Here is a 13,956-nt window from a genome sequence, read left to right on the forward strand (position 1 = left end):
CTGCCACCACTCTCTAACTTTGCTCAGTAGTAAACACAATAAATAAAGGGCATCAAATATATGGAAAAAAAATAAATGTAGCTACAATATTATAGAAGTTGTGACTGTGTCACCAATAAATTGTGTGTCTTAGCAAAATAAAAAAAGATATATTCAGCACATATCTGCATATTTCTATGTTTTGTCAGTTTGAAAAAGCTGCAAGTACGGAGAAAATGTTAATCTGCTAGAAATCCAGTGAGCTTCTACCTGTCTGTAATGACAACACAGTGCCTCTGCTGCACTGAAATCCCAAGCAGTGTTGTCCTGCCTGAGTGATCCCCTTTTGCACTACAGAACTCCTTTTCTCATCATCTCTATAACACCAGGAGAGGGGGGTATTCTGTAGGCCAGGAGAGAATTCAGTGACAACACTGCATAGGATTTTGCTGCAGCAGAGTTCTCAGTTCACTATAGGAAATTAACAGCTGACTGGATTTCTGGCAGATCAATAGGTATTTTTCTGTACTTGCTGCATTTTTAAACGACAAAACATGCGGCACATATTGCAGAGATAAACCTATTGATTTTTTATTTTGCTCAGATATACACCTAAGATTGAACTACTTGGTCTAAAAAAGCCTAGAAAGGTTAAACCACATTATATTCTGTGTTACTTTAATCATTCCAATTGTGGATTGTCTTCTTAACCACTAAATATGATTCTACAGGAAACTTAATAAATTACCGGTAAGCATCTCATTATGGGATCCCTATACACACCACTCTGTAATGTAGGTAATGAAAGGAAACCATGTTAACTTAAAACATATTTACGTCTTGTCTTTCTATCTGAACCTTCATAAAAACACATGTTAAGATCGGTTGAATTATTTAGAAGTATCAAAAAAAAAAAAAGTTAAAAAATGGCATATGGAAAATATTTGCATCCTAGAGACAAAGACCTTAACGGTATACAATAATGACATAACAAAAAACATCAAATAATGTGTTCAGTGGTTGGATGGCTTGCTATAAAATGAATACAGTGCAGATAAAGCTATTAAGTAGAATACAATGACATGTGATTGACCTTTGGTGGCAGTGTTTTATATGTGCAGTGCATCACTCGGGGAAAAGGACAAAACATTTGTCACGTTCTGCCCCTGATATCTCACACACCCGTGGGCTTATCGAGGTAGCTCAGTTGTGAGTCAAGGTACATACTGCACATCCGTTCATCACGCTATACTTTCCCTTTTCACTAAGAATAGAAAAATACTGGTACTCCATTCTCTTGTTTAATCCTTATAAAAGAGCAGATTTTTTTTTTAATCAAAATATATTGTTGTGCTAGCTCATGTAACATCAAACTTCTGTCCCATCATGTAAGTTATTGTGAACTTTCACTTCAAAGTTCATCTGCTTGATCTTGACCCCTTTGACCTCGTAGGTATCTTTACTTTCATTGAGAAGGTTGATGTTCCTGACAGTACAGTGCTGTTTGTTCAAGTTCTTTTCTACACGCTCTATATTTTTCCTTGAAGCATCCACTTTGGTGTTTAGTGGATATTCCTCTGTGGCATCCTTCGGTGGCTTCTTTTTCCTATTCCTCCTGCATTTCTGTGCTATGAGGCAGACAGACAAGAGAACAAGCATCAACAACATAATGGCTGCGAAGGCACTTCCAATAGATGCGCCTGTTTGTGATGCAGCTGTAGCAGCCGTTTCCACTTCTAAATTCAAAGTCTTCATGTTTGTGCCATTCTTAACTTGATCTCCTTCATTGTCATAGATCAAAGAGTCATCTAAGGTTAGCCGCCCATTCTTGTCTACTAGATCCCTGCGTCCACGTCTCAGCTGGTAGGTTAGAGATCTCTGCACTCTGGGACCTGCCATTGTCTCTGGTCCAATAATATAGATCACTTGAAGGTACCACTGATGCCCTGTTTCAACCTTCAAAAAAAATAAATATATTTATTGAAAAACCATACAAGACACAAACACCTTTCTTAAAAACGTTCTTGCTGCTACACTAGTGATGTGGGCATGTATATGACAATCTGTATGTTGTGGTGGCTGTAAGGTGAAAAGTACCATGTTTGGAGCTGATAGTAGGGTTCCTCCAGGGAACACACTGGGTATAAAACGGAGTAGAACAGAAGGCAATCCGTTATCTTTGATCAACATTGAGGGCCTCATTTCACTAGCTGCAGCAAAAAAGTCACTTCAATGGAGCCTTTTTAATTAACACCAATCTTTGTGTTTGCACACTTTCCAACATCTTCTTCTTCAAATTAAAGCATACATGTGCTGACTCAAATATGATAAATGCCTAACAATACTTCAGTGTACAGTTGGTTACCAACCATATCATTAGAGATCTGAAACAGCTTGACTATTAGACTTCACAATTGATCAGTGAGTCCATCATCATACTTTTTGACATATAGTAATGCATGGGAGGGAGGCTAAGGATGACTTTTGGAACTGGACAGGCCCTGGTATTGGGGTGCCAGTGTACCCCTCATCTTTAAAGGTACCCTCAAGAAACTCTAGGTGCCTCCTTTGCAACAGGTATACATAAAATAAGTATATAATACCTATTATTGAACTCGATATAGGCGTGAAATGAAATAAAGGGCACTCTGCTACTATTTTGTTGCTATAGATATTAGCCAGTAGCCAGATGTGACGTCAGGATCTGACACCCTACTGACAGCATATCTTCTGAGTGAGTTGTTGAGATAAATGGTAGTGGCAAATCGTATCTCATAGAAGAATAGCAGAAATCAGTACTAGGGATGTACCGATACCAATACTAGTATCGATATCGGTGCTGCTTCCGAGTATTTGGTACACGTACTCGCCCAAATGCTCCGATCCCTAGCACACGAGTACTTCCGGAATCAGGAGGCCGGGCGCCGTGTAATGACGCGACGCCCTGCTTTCTGATTGGCCGGGAAGCTGGCTTCATGCTCTTTTTTTCATCTCATGACGAGGGGGCATTGAGCCGGCCTCCCGGCCAATCAGAAAGCAGGACGTTGCGTCATATATAAAAATTATAAGGTACTCGTACTCTGTACCAAAATACCAGTATCGGTGCATCCCTAATCAGTACAAACGTTTGACCTTCCTGGTTGATGTTATCTGTGACTAGAGCTGTTGGTTGAAGTACCAGATTAGATGACTGACACGTCATGTTGATCCGCTGCTGCAGTCTACGTGTCCTTTCCACACGTTTATCCCTTTCAGTGGTATACTTATACTCTATTTAGGTAATGAATGCTAGAGAAAATATTTAAACAGCAATGTATGTCTGGTACATTACATGAATTTTTCTATGAATGAATGCATACATACTGCACTGGTTATAGGTACATTTAAAAAAAAAAGTAAATTTAAGTGCTTTGCTATAAATGTTAAAAATTAACCTATAGATTGTAAGCTTGGTGGGTGAGATACACAGCGACAGCAACTGGTTTCTGACTGAGGGCTAGTTCACACCAGCCACAGTGCGTTCTGGCCCGATTCTGGCCAGAACACACTGGATCACATTGCGGCTGGCTCACTTTGTTGTGGGGCGGGAGGGGGCGTTGCGGTGCATTGAACTCAATGGCACCGTAGCCACATGAATGCCTGCGGTCTGGTCAGAGAAAATGCTGCACTATTTTTTCTGACGGGACTGCAGGCATTGATGTGCCACACGTTCCCGTTGTCATTGAGTTCAATGCACCGCCACGCCCCCTCCCGCCCCACAACAAAGTGAGCCTTCCACAATGTGATCCACAATGTGAACGCACTCTGGCTGGTGTGAACTAGCCCTTAAAGGAGAACTATGGGGTCAGTGTTTTTCCACATAGGGTAACGGGAGGACACAAACTAGCGTCCTCCCGTTACCCTAAGCTCAGTATACCGCGAGCTACAGCCGCAGCCGGAGCGGATCCCGACCTAGATGACGGGATTCGCCCAGCTGCGTGAGTGACAGCTGGCTCTGCCTATCTAGAGGCAGAGCCAGCTGTACCCGCCCCCTCCCCGTCCGTTCCGCCAGTCAGCGCTGGCAGATCGGAGCGGGGAGAGGGGAATCCAGCCCCTCCCCCTGTCACGGCAGAGAGCCGTGACAGGTTTGAGAGGCGAGCGAACCCGGTATGTGTTGGCTCACCTCCCGATCTACTGAGCCGACCTGTGACAGTCTCATTGTCACAGGTCGGCTAGAACTATGAGGTGAGTGAAAAGCACTCACCTCATAGTTCTCCTTTAAGTTGGTTTACTTTGTAGTTGTTGAAAATGATGCAAATATTATAATTAGGGATGCACCTATACCGGTATTTTGGTACCGAGTACAAGTAGTGATATTTTTTTTTTTCGGTACTCGCCGATACCAAATCCCGAGTACCGGAAGCCCGACAGGCTTCCTGAGTAGCGGGGAAGCGTGTAAAGACTCGCTACCCGGCTTCCCGATTAACAAGGAAGCCGTCCCATCATTAGATGACGTAGGGGCCATGGCACCGATACTAGTACCGGTGCATCCCTAATTATAATAATAATGCAAAATAAATGAATAAATATACATAAATATAATAAATATACCTTATACAGAGCATCAACTTTCATAGTGAACCCGTCTACTCCTGGCAATCCACTCATAGCATGAAAATCTGGTTGATCTGTAGCAAAGCCAGCATCAAACGGAACATCATGGAAGTATTTATCAGTAACTTCCGGCTGATGTCGGTCCTGCAGAATTGCAGAGTAAACAAGAAACAATTGTTTAATGAAATCTATAGTATAATAAACTGTATACAGGGAATAGGCAAACTTACATGCATGCAGCAAATGCACTAGGCACACTTGCGTGTATACCATTGTAACATGGGCTGTAGTATTAAATGATTGAAGTTAATTATTTGACCTAGTTATTGGAAATAACAGGCTAACAAAATGTTACTCTAATTTTAAACACCAAAACAAATATCACCTATACGTAGTATACTACTTTTCTGCGGAACTGCCATTTTTGATGGTTTGGATAGAGTGGGGATTGACTTTAGCCTCTATTTTTTAATGCAACTAGAATTGCATATTAAACAGAGAACAGTTCAAGAAAACACAATATGCTTATACTGTATAGACCATGCTGGAAAGTACAGTTGTAAAACAGAGGATATTACCCCCTCATTTTCTTGAGGGCAAAGTTCCAGTAGTAACTTGTAACAACCGTCATAGGTGGGATTTTGCCTAAGTTTGTGGAGATTTCATCTTACTTCCTTTTGTGTATTTGCAACAGGATGTAGGAAATTTCTCCAGCAGTAACACAGACCATCTTTAAAACCTGATACTAAAAACCCTTCCTCACTCTATCTAAAAATGAAAGTGCAACGCTCACTGTGGCTTCCTGTGTCAACTGAAGCTGTTGTCAATAACCTCTGGGATTCCACATTTTTCTAGTGCAAATGAATAACATTTTATTTTGATCCTGGATTAATAGCCATTATGGTAAAAGTTTATGTAAGATCTACTACTTACCAAGATCAAAAAGCGGTGCTTCAAGTTTTTATTAGGCTGAATACAACCATACTGAGGCCCTTCATTATAAATAGTTCCAGTTGGGTCAAAGAAAGGTACATATCCATCCTTCCCAGTGCAAAGGTAGACCTTCTCCAGCTGCAGCTTGTAGGCAGAATTGAGGTTCTGGTCAGGATTCCACAGTACTCTTCCATATAGTGTTTGACCTAAACAAGACATTATTATTATTATACAGGATTTATATAGCGCCAACAGTTTGCGCAGCGCTTTACATTATAAGGAAGACATTACAATCCCAATACAATTCAAGACAACATGGTAAGGAGGGCCCTGCCCCTGAGGGCTTACAGTCTAAAAGGTAGGGGCAAGTGATACAAGAGGAGGTAGCTGCGTGGGGATGAATTGTTTGAGAAAGAGTTCAGTGGTCAGTTTGAGGTGGGATAGGCTTCCCTGAAGAGATGAGTCTTTAGTGATCGCCGAAAGGCAGTCAGAGTGGGAGATAGTTGGACAGATTGGGGTAAGGAGTTCCAAAGAATGGGAGAGACTCTAGAGAAATCCTGGAAGTGTGCATGGGAGTAGTTGACAAGGGAGCTGGAGAGCAGGAGGTCTTGGTAGGAGCGTAGGGGACGGTTAGGGTGATACTTTGAGACAAGGTAAGTCGGCAAGTCGTTTAAATACTTTTACATAAGTTCAATATACCATTGCTCCAGGACTCCTCCTTTAAATTCATATTTTCACAGTCTAAGCAATGCAAACAGAGGGTGTGCAATGAAAACTAACAAAATTATTACTAAATCCAAAGATAACAGCTGAATTTAGAAGCAATTCTGGTCCCTTTGTCATAAACCTTAACATGGCCTGCTCTCTCCTACTTTTTAAGTCCTCCTATTGGCCAGTCAGGCAATCCATCACATTAAAGGACCAACAGGGAGGACTGATAGGCATAAGAAGAGTGAGAAAGGTTGATTAACAGGAAAAGTCAAGCTTTGCATATCATTTTAGCTGCTTCTGTATCTATAATTAGTTTTAAAATGTAGTTTTTGCTGATGGTAGCCTTAAAGTATTATATTCACTGTCATATACAGCAAAACCTCGGTTCACGAACGCTTCTGTTTGCGAACAATACGGTTCGCGCACAGGAAGTTTGGCAAAATTTTGCTTTCGTTCACGAACTCCAAATCGGGTGACGAACGCGACCGTGGCCATCTTCCCCGCTCTGACATGTGGTCGTGGCTTCCTCTAGCCGAGATCGCAGACAGACCTGTGCACCCTTGCTGTAAAGCTTTTTTGTGTGCTTTTTAGCACATACAGTACTGTACAGTATTATTAAATCCATCATGGCTCCAAAGAAAGTGCAGAGCAAGCATGGTGGTAAAAAGAAAGTGCAGAGCAAGCATGGTGGTAAAAAAGTGCAGAGCGGTAATGAAGGTGAAAAGAATGTGCAGAGCGCCTCAAAAAAGGTTAGAGTTCACTCTCTTCATACTGTACTGTACTTTGTTTAATATTTATGTGGTTCAGAATGGATTAACCTTGTTTACATTGAACCTTATGGCAAAATGTGATTCTGTCCGCGACCTAAATCGGTTTGCGACTACGTTCGTAGGGGTCAGAATGGATTAACCTTATTTATATTGAACCTCATGGGGAAATTTGATTCAGTTCACGACCAATTCAGTTCGCAACCAGAATCGTGGAAAAAATTAAGTTCTTGAACCGAGGTACCATTGTAGTTTAAAACGTCTAGGTTTCTGACAGGTTTACTTCTTTTGGAATCATAAGCTGCTTTAAGCTTCCCTTTGTTTCCACAGACAGCAAAACCAATGATGACCTATCACACGAATGGGTTCAAATAAAACATGCCCTACTTAGAAGCACATACAAGTTATAATATGTAACACAAAAGGAAATGTTCACTACTCTGCATTAGTATAAGCAATATACCTCATGCTGTGCCTATATGAATAGCAAGATTTCATATTCTTCAACAACTTAATTTATGGAGTGTTGCATTTTCATTAAAGTGTGTCTAATTAATCAAACTCATGAACTTGCTAAATTTAAGAGTCTTGCAAACCAGTTCACAGTGTAGGTGACTTGTGAAGAACCATTTCTCAGTACTTGTCAAGATAATAGATTGTTGCATATTATATTCTGCATATAATATTTTGGCTTGCATTGAGAATTTATGATGAGTCCCTCCAACAGTTGATCTTGTCATCTGCTGAAGGTTCTGTGGAACTGTCTGCGTTTTTCATTAAACTGGCTGAGATGATTGTTCTTTCCTCCATGGGGAGGTGTAGGTAAATGCCTGATGTTCCCATTTCCCATCATGTCTGAGAATTATCTCATTGTTTCAAGATTATTATTAGATGTTCTAGACCTTTTTATAGTTTTGATTCTACTGATTTTTATCATTTGAATATTGTTGCACAGCGCAGGTTAAAAATTATTTTAGATAATTAAGCAATGTTACCTTTGGAAAAGGCCCCCTTATAATCCATCTCGGCCAGGGACATTTCAGTCTTGGTTGGGTCCATCAAGAAGATCTTTTCATTGTTGCACAACTGGAATTCAGTGTTTAATGAATACACTACTGGGACTGGGCGATTGGTTTGTTGGAATGCAATTGGAATGAGAAACCTAAGAAGATAAAATGTGAAACTCATAGGTTATTAATGAATACAAAGTATTTTCTCATTACATCAGCTCATAATATAAATTATTGTTCACCTGACCCCAATACCCCTTTATAACGGGGCATGTCCACCAAATGTGTGCCAGTGTACCTAATTGTCCACATCTGCTCCAGCATAAAGGGGAAATATCTCCACACATTGCATGCATTCTGGATGGTGAGAGATTCCAACAGGTGAGTAATTTATCATTCATCTCTTCCATCTGAACATGACATTTAAATGTGCCTTTCCAAGCGGCACAACACACAGGAAAATGCAAATAAGCTCCTACAGCTTTGGTATTATAATATAACAACACACAAAGTTGTGGAGTATAAAACTTTTCCAGCATATTCTATAAGAGATAATGTTTAAGCAATTTCAGATACATTTTCTGACCTTTCAGGAGCATGGGCTGTGCAGGCCAGAGGTTTATCTCCAGGGTCCACCCAAGGCTGGGTGGGCTGTACTGTGCAAGGGATGAGATAGATGGTATACTCTCCTGAGTAGTCCTTCCTGTAAACAGAGGAAAGGTTAACATCATATAACATATTCTTGTAGCTAATTTACAGATGATTCTCTTGTTCCTACCTGCTGTATGAGCTGGTTGCTCTCCACAACTGATATGGAGAGTCAAAAGTCTGGGCACTCCACAAGTGCTGAAGGTCAAACTCAATGCCACCCAAATGATCTGGTGCAATTATACGAGATTTCATGTCTGGTAATGTGTGATGCTCCATGACAAACTGACCTGTGGAATAGATGACACGTGTTATTTCCCAAGGATTCATGGACATCAGTTGTGCATAGAAGATATTTACATTAGTATAGGGAGATAATCTGTACAGTGAGAGTGGTTGAATTGTGCAGCTTACCCTAAAACAGTTTTCACTGTCTGTTTTTTTTCTAGCCATTAATATTAATATAATTCTTATTCATTTCATTTCATTACTGTGACTGAAACCAATTTTGTTGTATAGAGAATCCCTGTGTGTCAAATACATTAAGTACGCTATTCTTTATTCCTTTTTATATCTCAACCTACTATTTGCTCTAATGTAAACTGAGATGCAGATAAAGTAGTCATTAGCAGGAGATCCCTGATATCTAAAAGTAATTTTAAGGGTTTCTCCGTGTTTAAAAGGTTAAAAAAGGCTACAGTAACATGATTTTATATGTTATATGTAAAAAGATTTTGGAATGTCTATATGATTCATTTACAAAGCTTTCGCACAAAGATCAAATCTCAATAGAAAATAACGGACACTTATTTTTAAAAGGATTCTGATCATAGTATGTTAGCTTTGTGAATTGAGCCTTGTGACATTTACATCAGAATGAAAGTTACCTCTGAATTTAGCATGAGTTTTAAACTCTATGACCAAACGTCCATCTTCACGGATATATATGCGAATGATCTGGAGCCTGGCAGACAGGACACTATCCGTCTGTATACCTGTAAGATGAAATAAATTCTGTTTATTAACGAGTTACAAAATATATGCAACGTAGCAAATGTTATAATTGCTGCCAAACCTTTTGACACTATGATGATTTTTGTAGACTTCTGACTCTCAAGAATTGTCAGAGCAGCAAATATATTTACTTTTTCTGGTTTGTAACATTGTTTCTGTCTGCCAAAGGCAATCAGCACCAGTCTGTGGGATTATTATTTACAGAACTTCTGTGGCTAATGTATCTACTTACAACCAGGGGCGTATTTACCGCATAGTAAGGTGCCGAGGGCGGCCGAAGCTTGGCTAATGTATTAATGTATTAATGTATTTGGCAGCCAAATACATTAATACACCACTGCTTACAACATAGAAACACTGGTGTTATAGGAACTGACAGGCCACATCATATTATACTAGTGCTTATTTCAAGTGAGAGCAAGCGTCAGATGATTTATGAGAAAATACCCAAAGAATAGTCAATGTTGCCCAGTTTCTAAAACAGCTGGTTTACTTGCACAGAACAAATGTATATGCAGGTTCGCTAGAGGAATTTCTATGCAATTTGTTTAATAAAAAGACTCCTAAATCTTACCAGTTCTCCAGAGGACTGTGTCATAGAAGAATGAGAATTCCATCTCTGTGTGGTGCTCCAATGATGCCCATCCTCTGGGTGCAGTCACATATATGTACGATACATAGAGGGGGACGTGAACAGTTAAGAAGGACTGGGCCGAGTCTCTCACCTTTAAAGGATTATGAACAGACATAATTGTGGCATAAAACATACAATATTTGATATTACAGTTTACTTGTGACACGGTTTATCAGAGCAACAGAAGTATAGTGCAAATTCATCATCTTAGGATCTGTTGATAAATTAGGGCTAGTTCACACCATTACTGCGTGCGTCTGCACAACTGCAATCCGATGTGTTTTGCCGCGATTTTACCCCAATTTTGGTCCTTTATTTTTTAAAGATTAAAATGGACTTTCAGGTGCAGTCCAGTGTGTTCCAATGCATTTTTGATGCGTTCCGTTGCAGCTAAAATGAGATGAGCAGTATTTTTTCTGACTGCATCGGAACTGACTGCACTGGTGTGAACAGAGCACCAGAAATCCAATTGGAAAGCATTGTGAGGCGATTTTGATGCAGCTACCAAACTGAACAGACTGCATCACAACTGCATCTGGTGTGAACTAGGCCTCACAAACAAATAAAAAACAACATGTAAAATCAAAATGTTATTTCATTCCAGTGTCTTAGCATAAATATTAATGGGAACCTACCATAATTCTTTTTAATGCTAGGTGCATGCTAAGTAGACATGTGCGATTTGTTTCAAATCGAAATTCGGACGAAATTTCGGAAATTCCGAGATTCGAATGTATCCGAATTCCGAATTACAGATATAACGAATGCAAACAAATCCGAAATTTCTGATTCCGAAATTCGTTAGCAGTAGTCTGTACGAATTGCCGTTTCGTTCGTTCGTTGCATATGAAAAGTACTATGACACATCGGCTCACAGACCCGAATGGTTTTCGGGCAGGAATGTCATTTTGCAGCGAGGTTTCGTCGGGTTCGGACGGGATTCCCCTCTCCCCGCTCCGATCTGCCAGCGCTGACTGGCGGAACGGACGGTGGAGGGGGCGGGTACAGCTGGCTCTGCCTCTAGATAGGCTGAGCCAGCTGTCACTCATGCAGCTGGGCGGATCCCGTCATCTAAGTCGGGATCCGCTCCGGCTGCGGCGTCTCAGTATACTGCGAGCTACAGCTCGCGGTATACTGAGCTTAGGGTAACGGGAGGACGCTAGTTTGTGTCCTCCCGTTACCCTAAGGAGAACTATGGGGAAAAACACTGACCCCATAGTTCTCCTTTAAGGCAGCCCAATATTTGGAATAGGCTTCCAATTAACCACACCACAGCTAAAATGAGTTATACATCATTTTTTCCCCGATACAATGCAATATAATGCACTGTATGTGTGTTAGAGTGCTATTCAAAATAAACGGCATTGCAAAACGCTGCATGCATTGCCGTGCATTGCACATTTTTCCATGCCTAATGTTTCTCTAGTAACTTTCTTGTTTTTGGATGTATGTGCATGTCTCACACAGCTCAGCCCCCCAGCTGCTGCCTCCCATCTTGTGACTGGCCAGAACGTTACAATGTACAGTGTGAGTAAGTGATGACTGGGGAATGGGAGAGTGAGGAAATGCTTTCTTCCAGTCTGTAGACTCATAATATAGTTTTCCTAAGATGCACTTCCCACGTCTAGGCAAAAGACAGCTGACATTTGGGAAATGTTTCCATTGCAGTGTATTGTGAACTGTCGAAAATGTATTCATGCAGGATTGTAAAGTTACTGATAGGTCTGCTTTAAAGTGAAAATCTTGTTTGCATTGCATTGTATTGTGTACATTCCACAGTGTAGTACATCTCACTCGGTATAGTGCATAGGGATGGAATGTGTACCGTCACCCTCTTGGCCACATAAACTCCTTCATAGCTGCCTGCAGCATCTCATACTGAGCAGTGTAATGATATGTACATATTTTTTTAAATGAAACTTGGTTATATAAAATATAAACTGGTTTCTTATTTGAGAAGCCTGTCATCAAAACGCAGTGTCGTAACAGTAATACAACTCTTTTCCTTGTGTGTTCCTAGACTTGTACACCTTCTTTCTCCCATGTTCTATCTGCATTGTGCTGATTTAACATTTATGTGTGAATAGTTGTATGTTGCAAGTTTGATAAGTCAACAGTTTTGTTTCTCCTATGTTGTTATTTGTACTGTAATAATAACCTTAAACAAAGAATTTATATTAAAAAAAAAGTATAAACTGGGTGATGGAAAACAATGTTCACTGTCCTTTCTGTGAGCGGCTTGATACGGCTGTGTACGCCTCATGGATCTGTATAGGCGGGCTCATAGCAGTGTGAATGAGGTCTAACAATGAAACTTGTCTATTTTTAGTGCATTAGTCTGAATTCAAATACAAAACCAATGTAAACACATAGATTGCTATTATTTATACACTGTGTAAATGTTTTATATATTCTTTATATCTGTTACAACAGTGATGTGGATCTATCCCTTATTATTTATGGTATTCCCTACAGCAATGTTCTACTTCATGTCATCTATATTATATTCTGGACACACTATGCAGCCATGTATTCTTACTAATGCGCATACAATAATATCAGTAGAACAATACCTGAAAGTCAGCTGTTACAGCACCACCGCAGACGTCAATGAGTTCAGTCATGTCATAATATGCATCAAAGGTCCAAATACAACTCTTCAGGTTAAGGTGTTTGTATAGTTGCACAGTCTTTGGCTCTCTCACGTTAGGGTCAAACTGGTACGGTCTATCATAGCCAGGACCCACAGCGATGCTGTCATATGTCACCTCATCCAAGAATCCTGCCTCTGAAAACAAAAACAATTATGTATAAAAAAATAAAAGCTTTGTAACCTTGTTATTATGCATCCATTCATATAAGTATGGTAAAGAGTAACAGATGAATAAATTGTACTGTGCAGTAATGATTGCAGAGAATATAATCTACTTTGCTGACCCGTTTATAACCCAAGTGTACAGGCACTGGATATAATGACATACTACAAGTGATAACAAAACATTTTTGGGTATGACGTATATTATTGCCTGTGGTTGATTGTCACAAAGAAGGAAATATCATAACAATGGTGTCGTTTAGGCAGAAGGCGGTAATAGGATATTTATTTGAGAAACCAACATGTTGTATTTGATAAATGACCTAAATATCTTAACACTGGATATATATGGGCACATCATTCATCAATCTAATGTGTGCCCCAACTTTAAACAGTAAGGGAGCATATCATAGACACAGCTTTGTGCTTCTTCCAACAAAAACAACTGTTGCAGTTTTCTTGACAAACACATTACAAACCATATGAGCTTTTCTCCTGTCTAGTATTTCTGTTGGGAAGAGGCTGTTTTTATCTGCTTGACTCCTTGCTAGTTTAAATGATATAAGCCTGTGAGTATGCTGGAAGACCGAGGCCAACATTGTATACAAAAATATAGATTAGATATAGTTTTATTCTATGTTTTTAGAGTGTTCTTTCTCTGGCTTTGCAGCTATAGTAGGGCATACAATACCTGAAATGCCTCTCAAGTCACGGATGGTGACAAGGTTGGAGCACACATGCTGGTGGCGATAAACAGACTCAGAGAGGAGAAAGTGCAGGTTATGCAGAGGCATAGTAGAGATGAGCGGTAGCATGCCATCTTGGTGTGGTATCTGAACTGAGATGTGAATT

At 40.1% G+C, this 13,956-nt stretch overlaps 1 protein-coding gene across 1 annotated transcript in view; it reads right to left on the reverse strand.

The window, feature by feature from the left end:
• Positions 1–877: 877 nt before the first annotated feature.
• The window catches only part of FRAS1 (Fraser extracellular matrix complex subunit 1), a 269,028-nt gene continuing 255,949 nt past the window's right edge, over positions 878–13,956 (reverse strand). The window contains exons 63-72 of the mRNA XM_018557898.1: positions 13,796–13,956; positions 12,863–13,077; positions 10,230–10,380; positions 9,529–9,636; positions 8,772–8,931; positions 8,580–8,696; positions 7,979–8,145; positions 5,506–5,711; positions 4,570–4,716; positions 878–1,935 (exon numbers count right to left, since the gene is read on the reverse strand). Coding sequence (XP_018413400.1) covers positions 1,348–1,935; positions 4,570–4,716; positions 5,506–5,711; positions 7,979–8,145; positions 8,580–8,696; positions 8,772–8,931; positions 9,529–9,636; positions 10,230–10,380; positions 12,863–13,077; positions 13,796–13,956 — 2,020 coding nt within the window. The 3' untranslated portion in view covers positions 878–1,347. The remainder of the gene's footprint in view (positions 1,936–4,569; positions 4,717–5,505; positions 5,712–7,978; positions 8,146–8,579; positions 8,697–8,771; positions 8,932–9,528; positions 9,637–10,229; positions 10,381–12,862; positions 13,078–13,795) is intronic.

Source organism: Nanorana parkeri, unplaced genomic scaffold (genome assembly GCF_000935625.1).
Source record: "Nanorana parkeri isolate BGI_ZX_2015 unplaced genomic scaffold, ASM93562v1 scaffold310, whole genome shotgun sequence".
NCBI classification, from domain to species: domain Eukaryota; kingdom Metazoa; phylum Chordata; class Amphibia; order Anura; family Dicroglossidae; genus Nanorana; species Nanorana parkeri.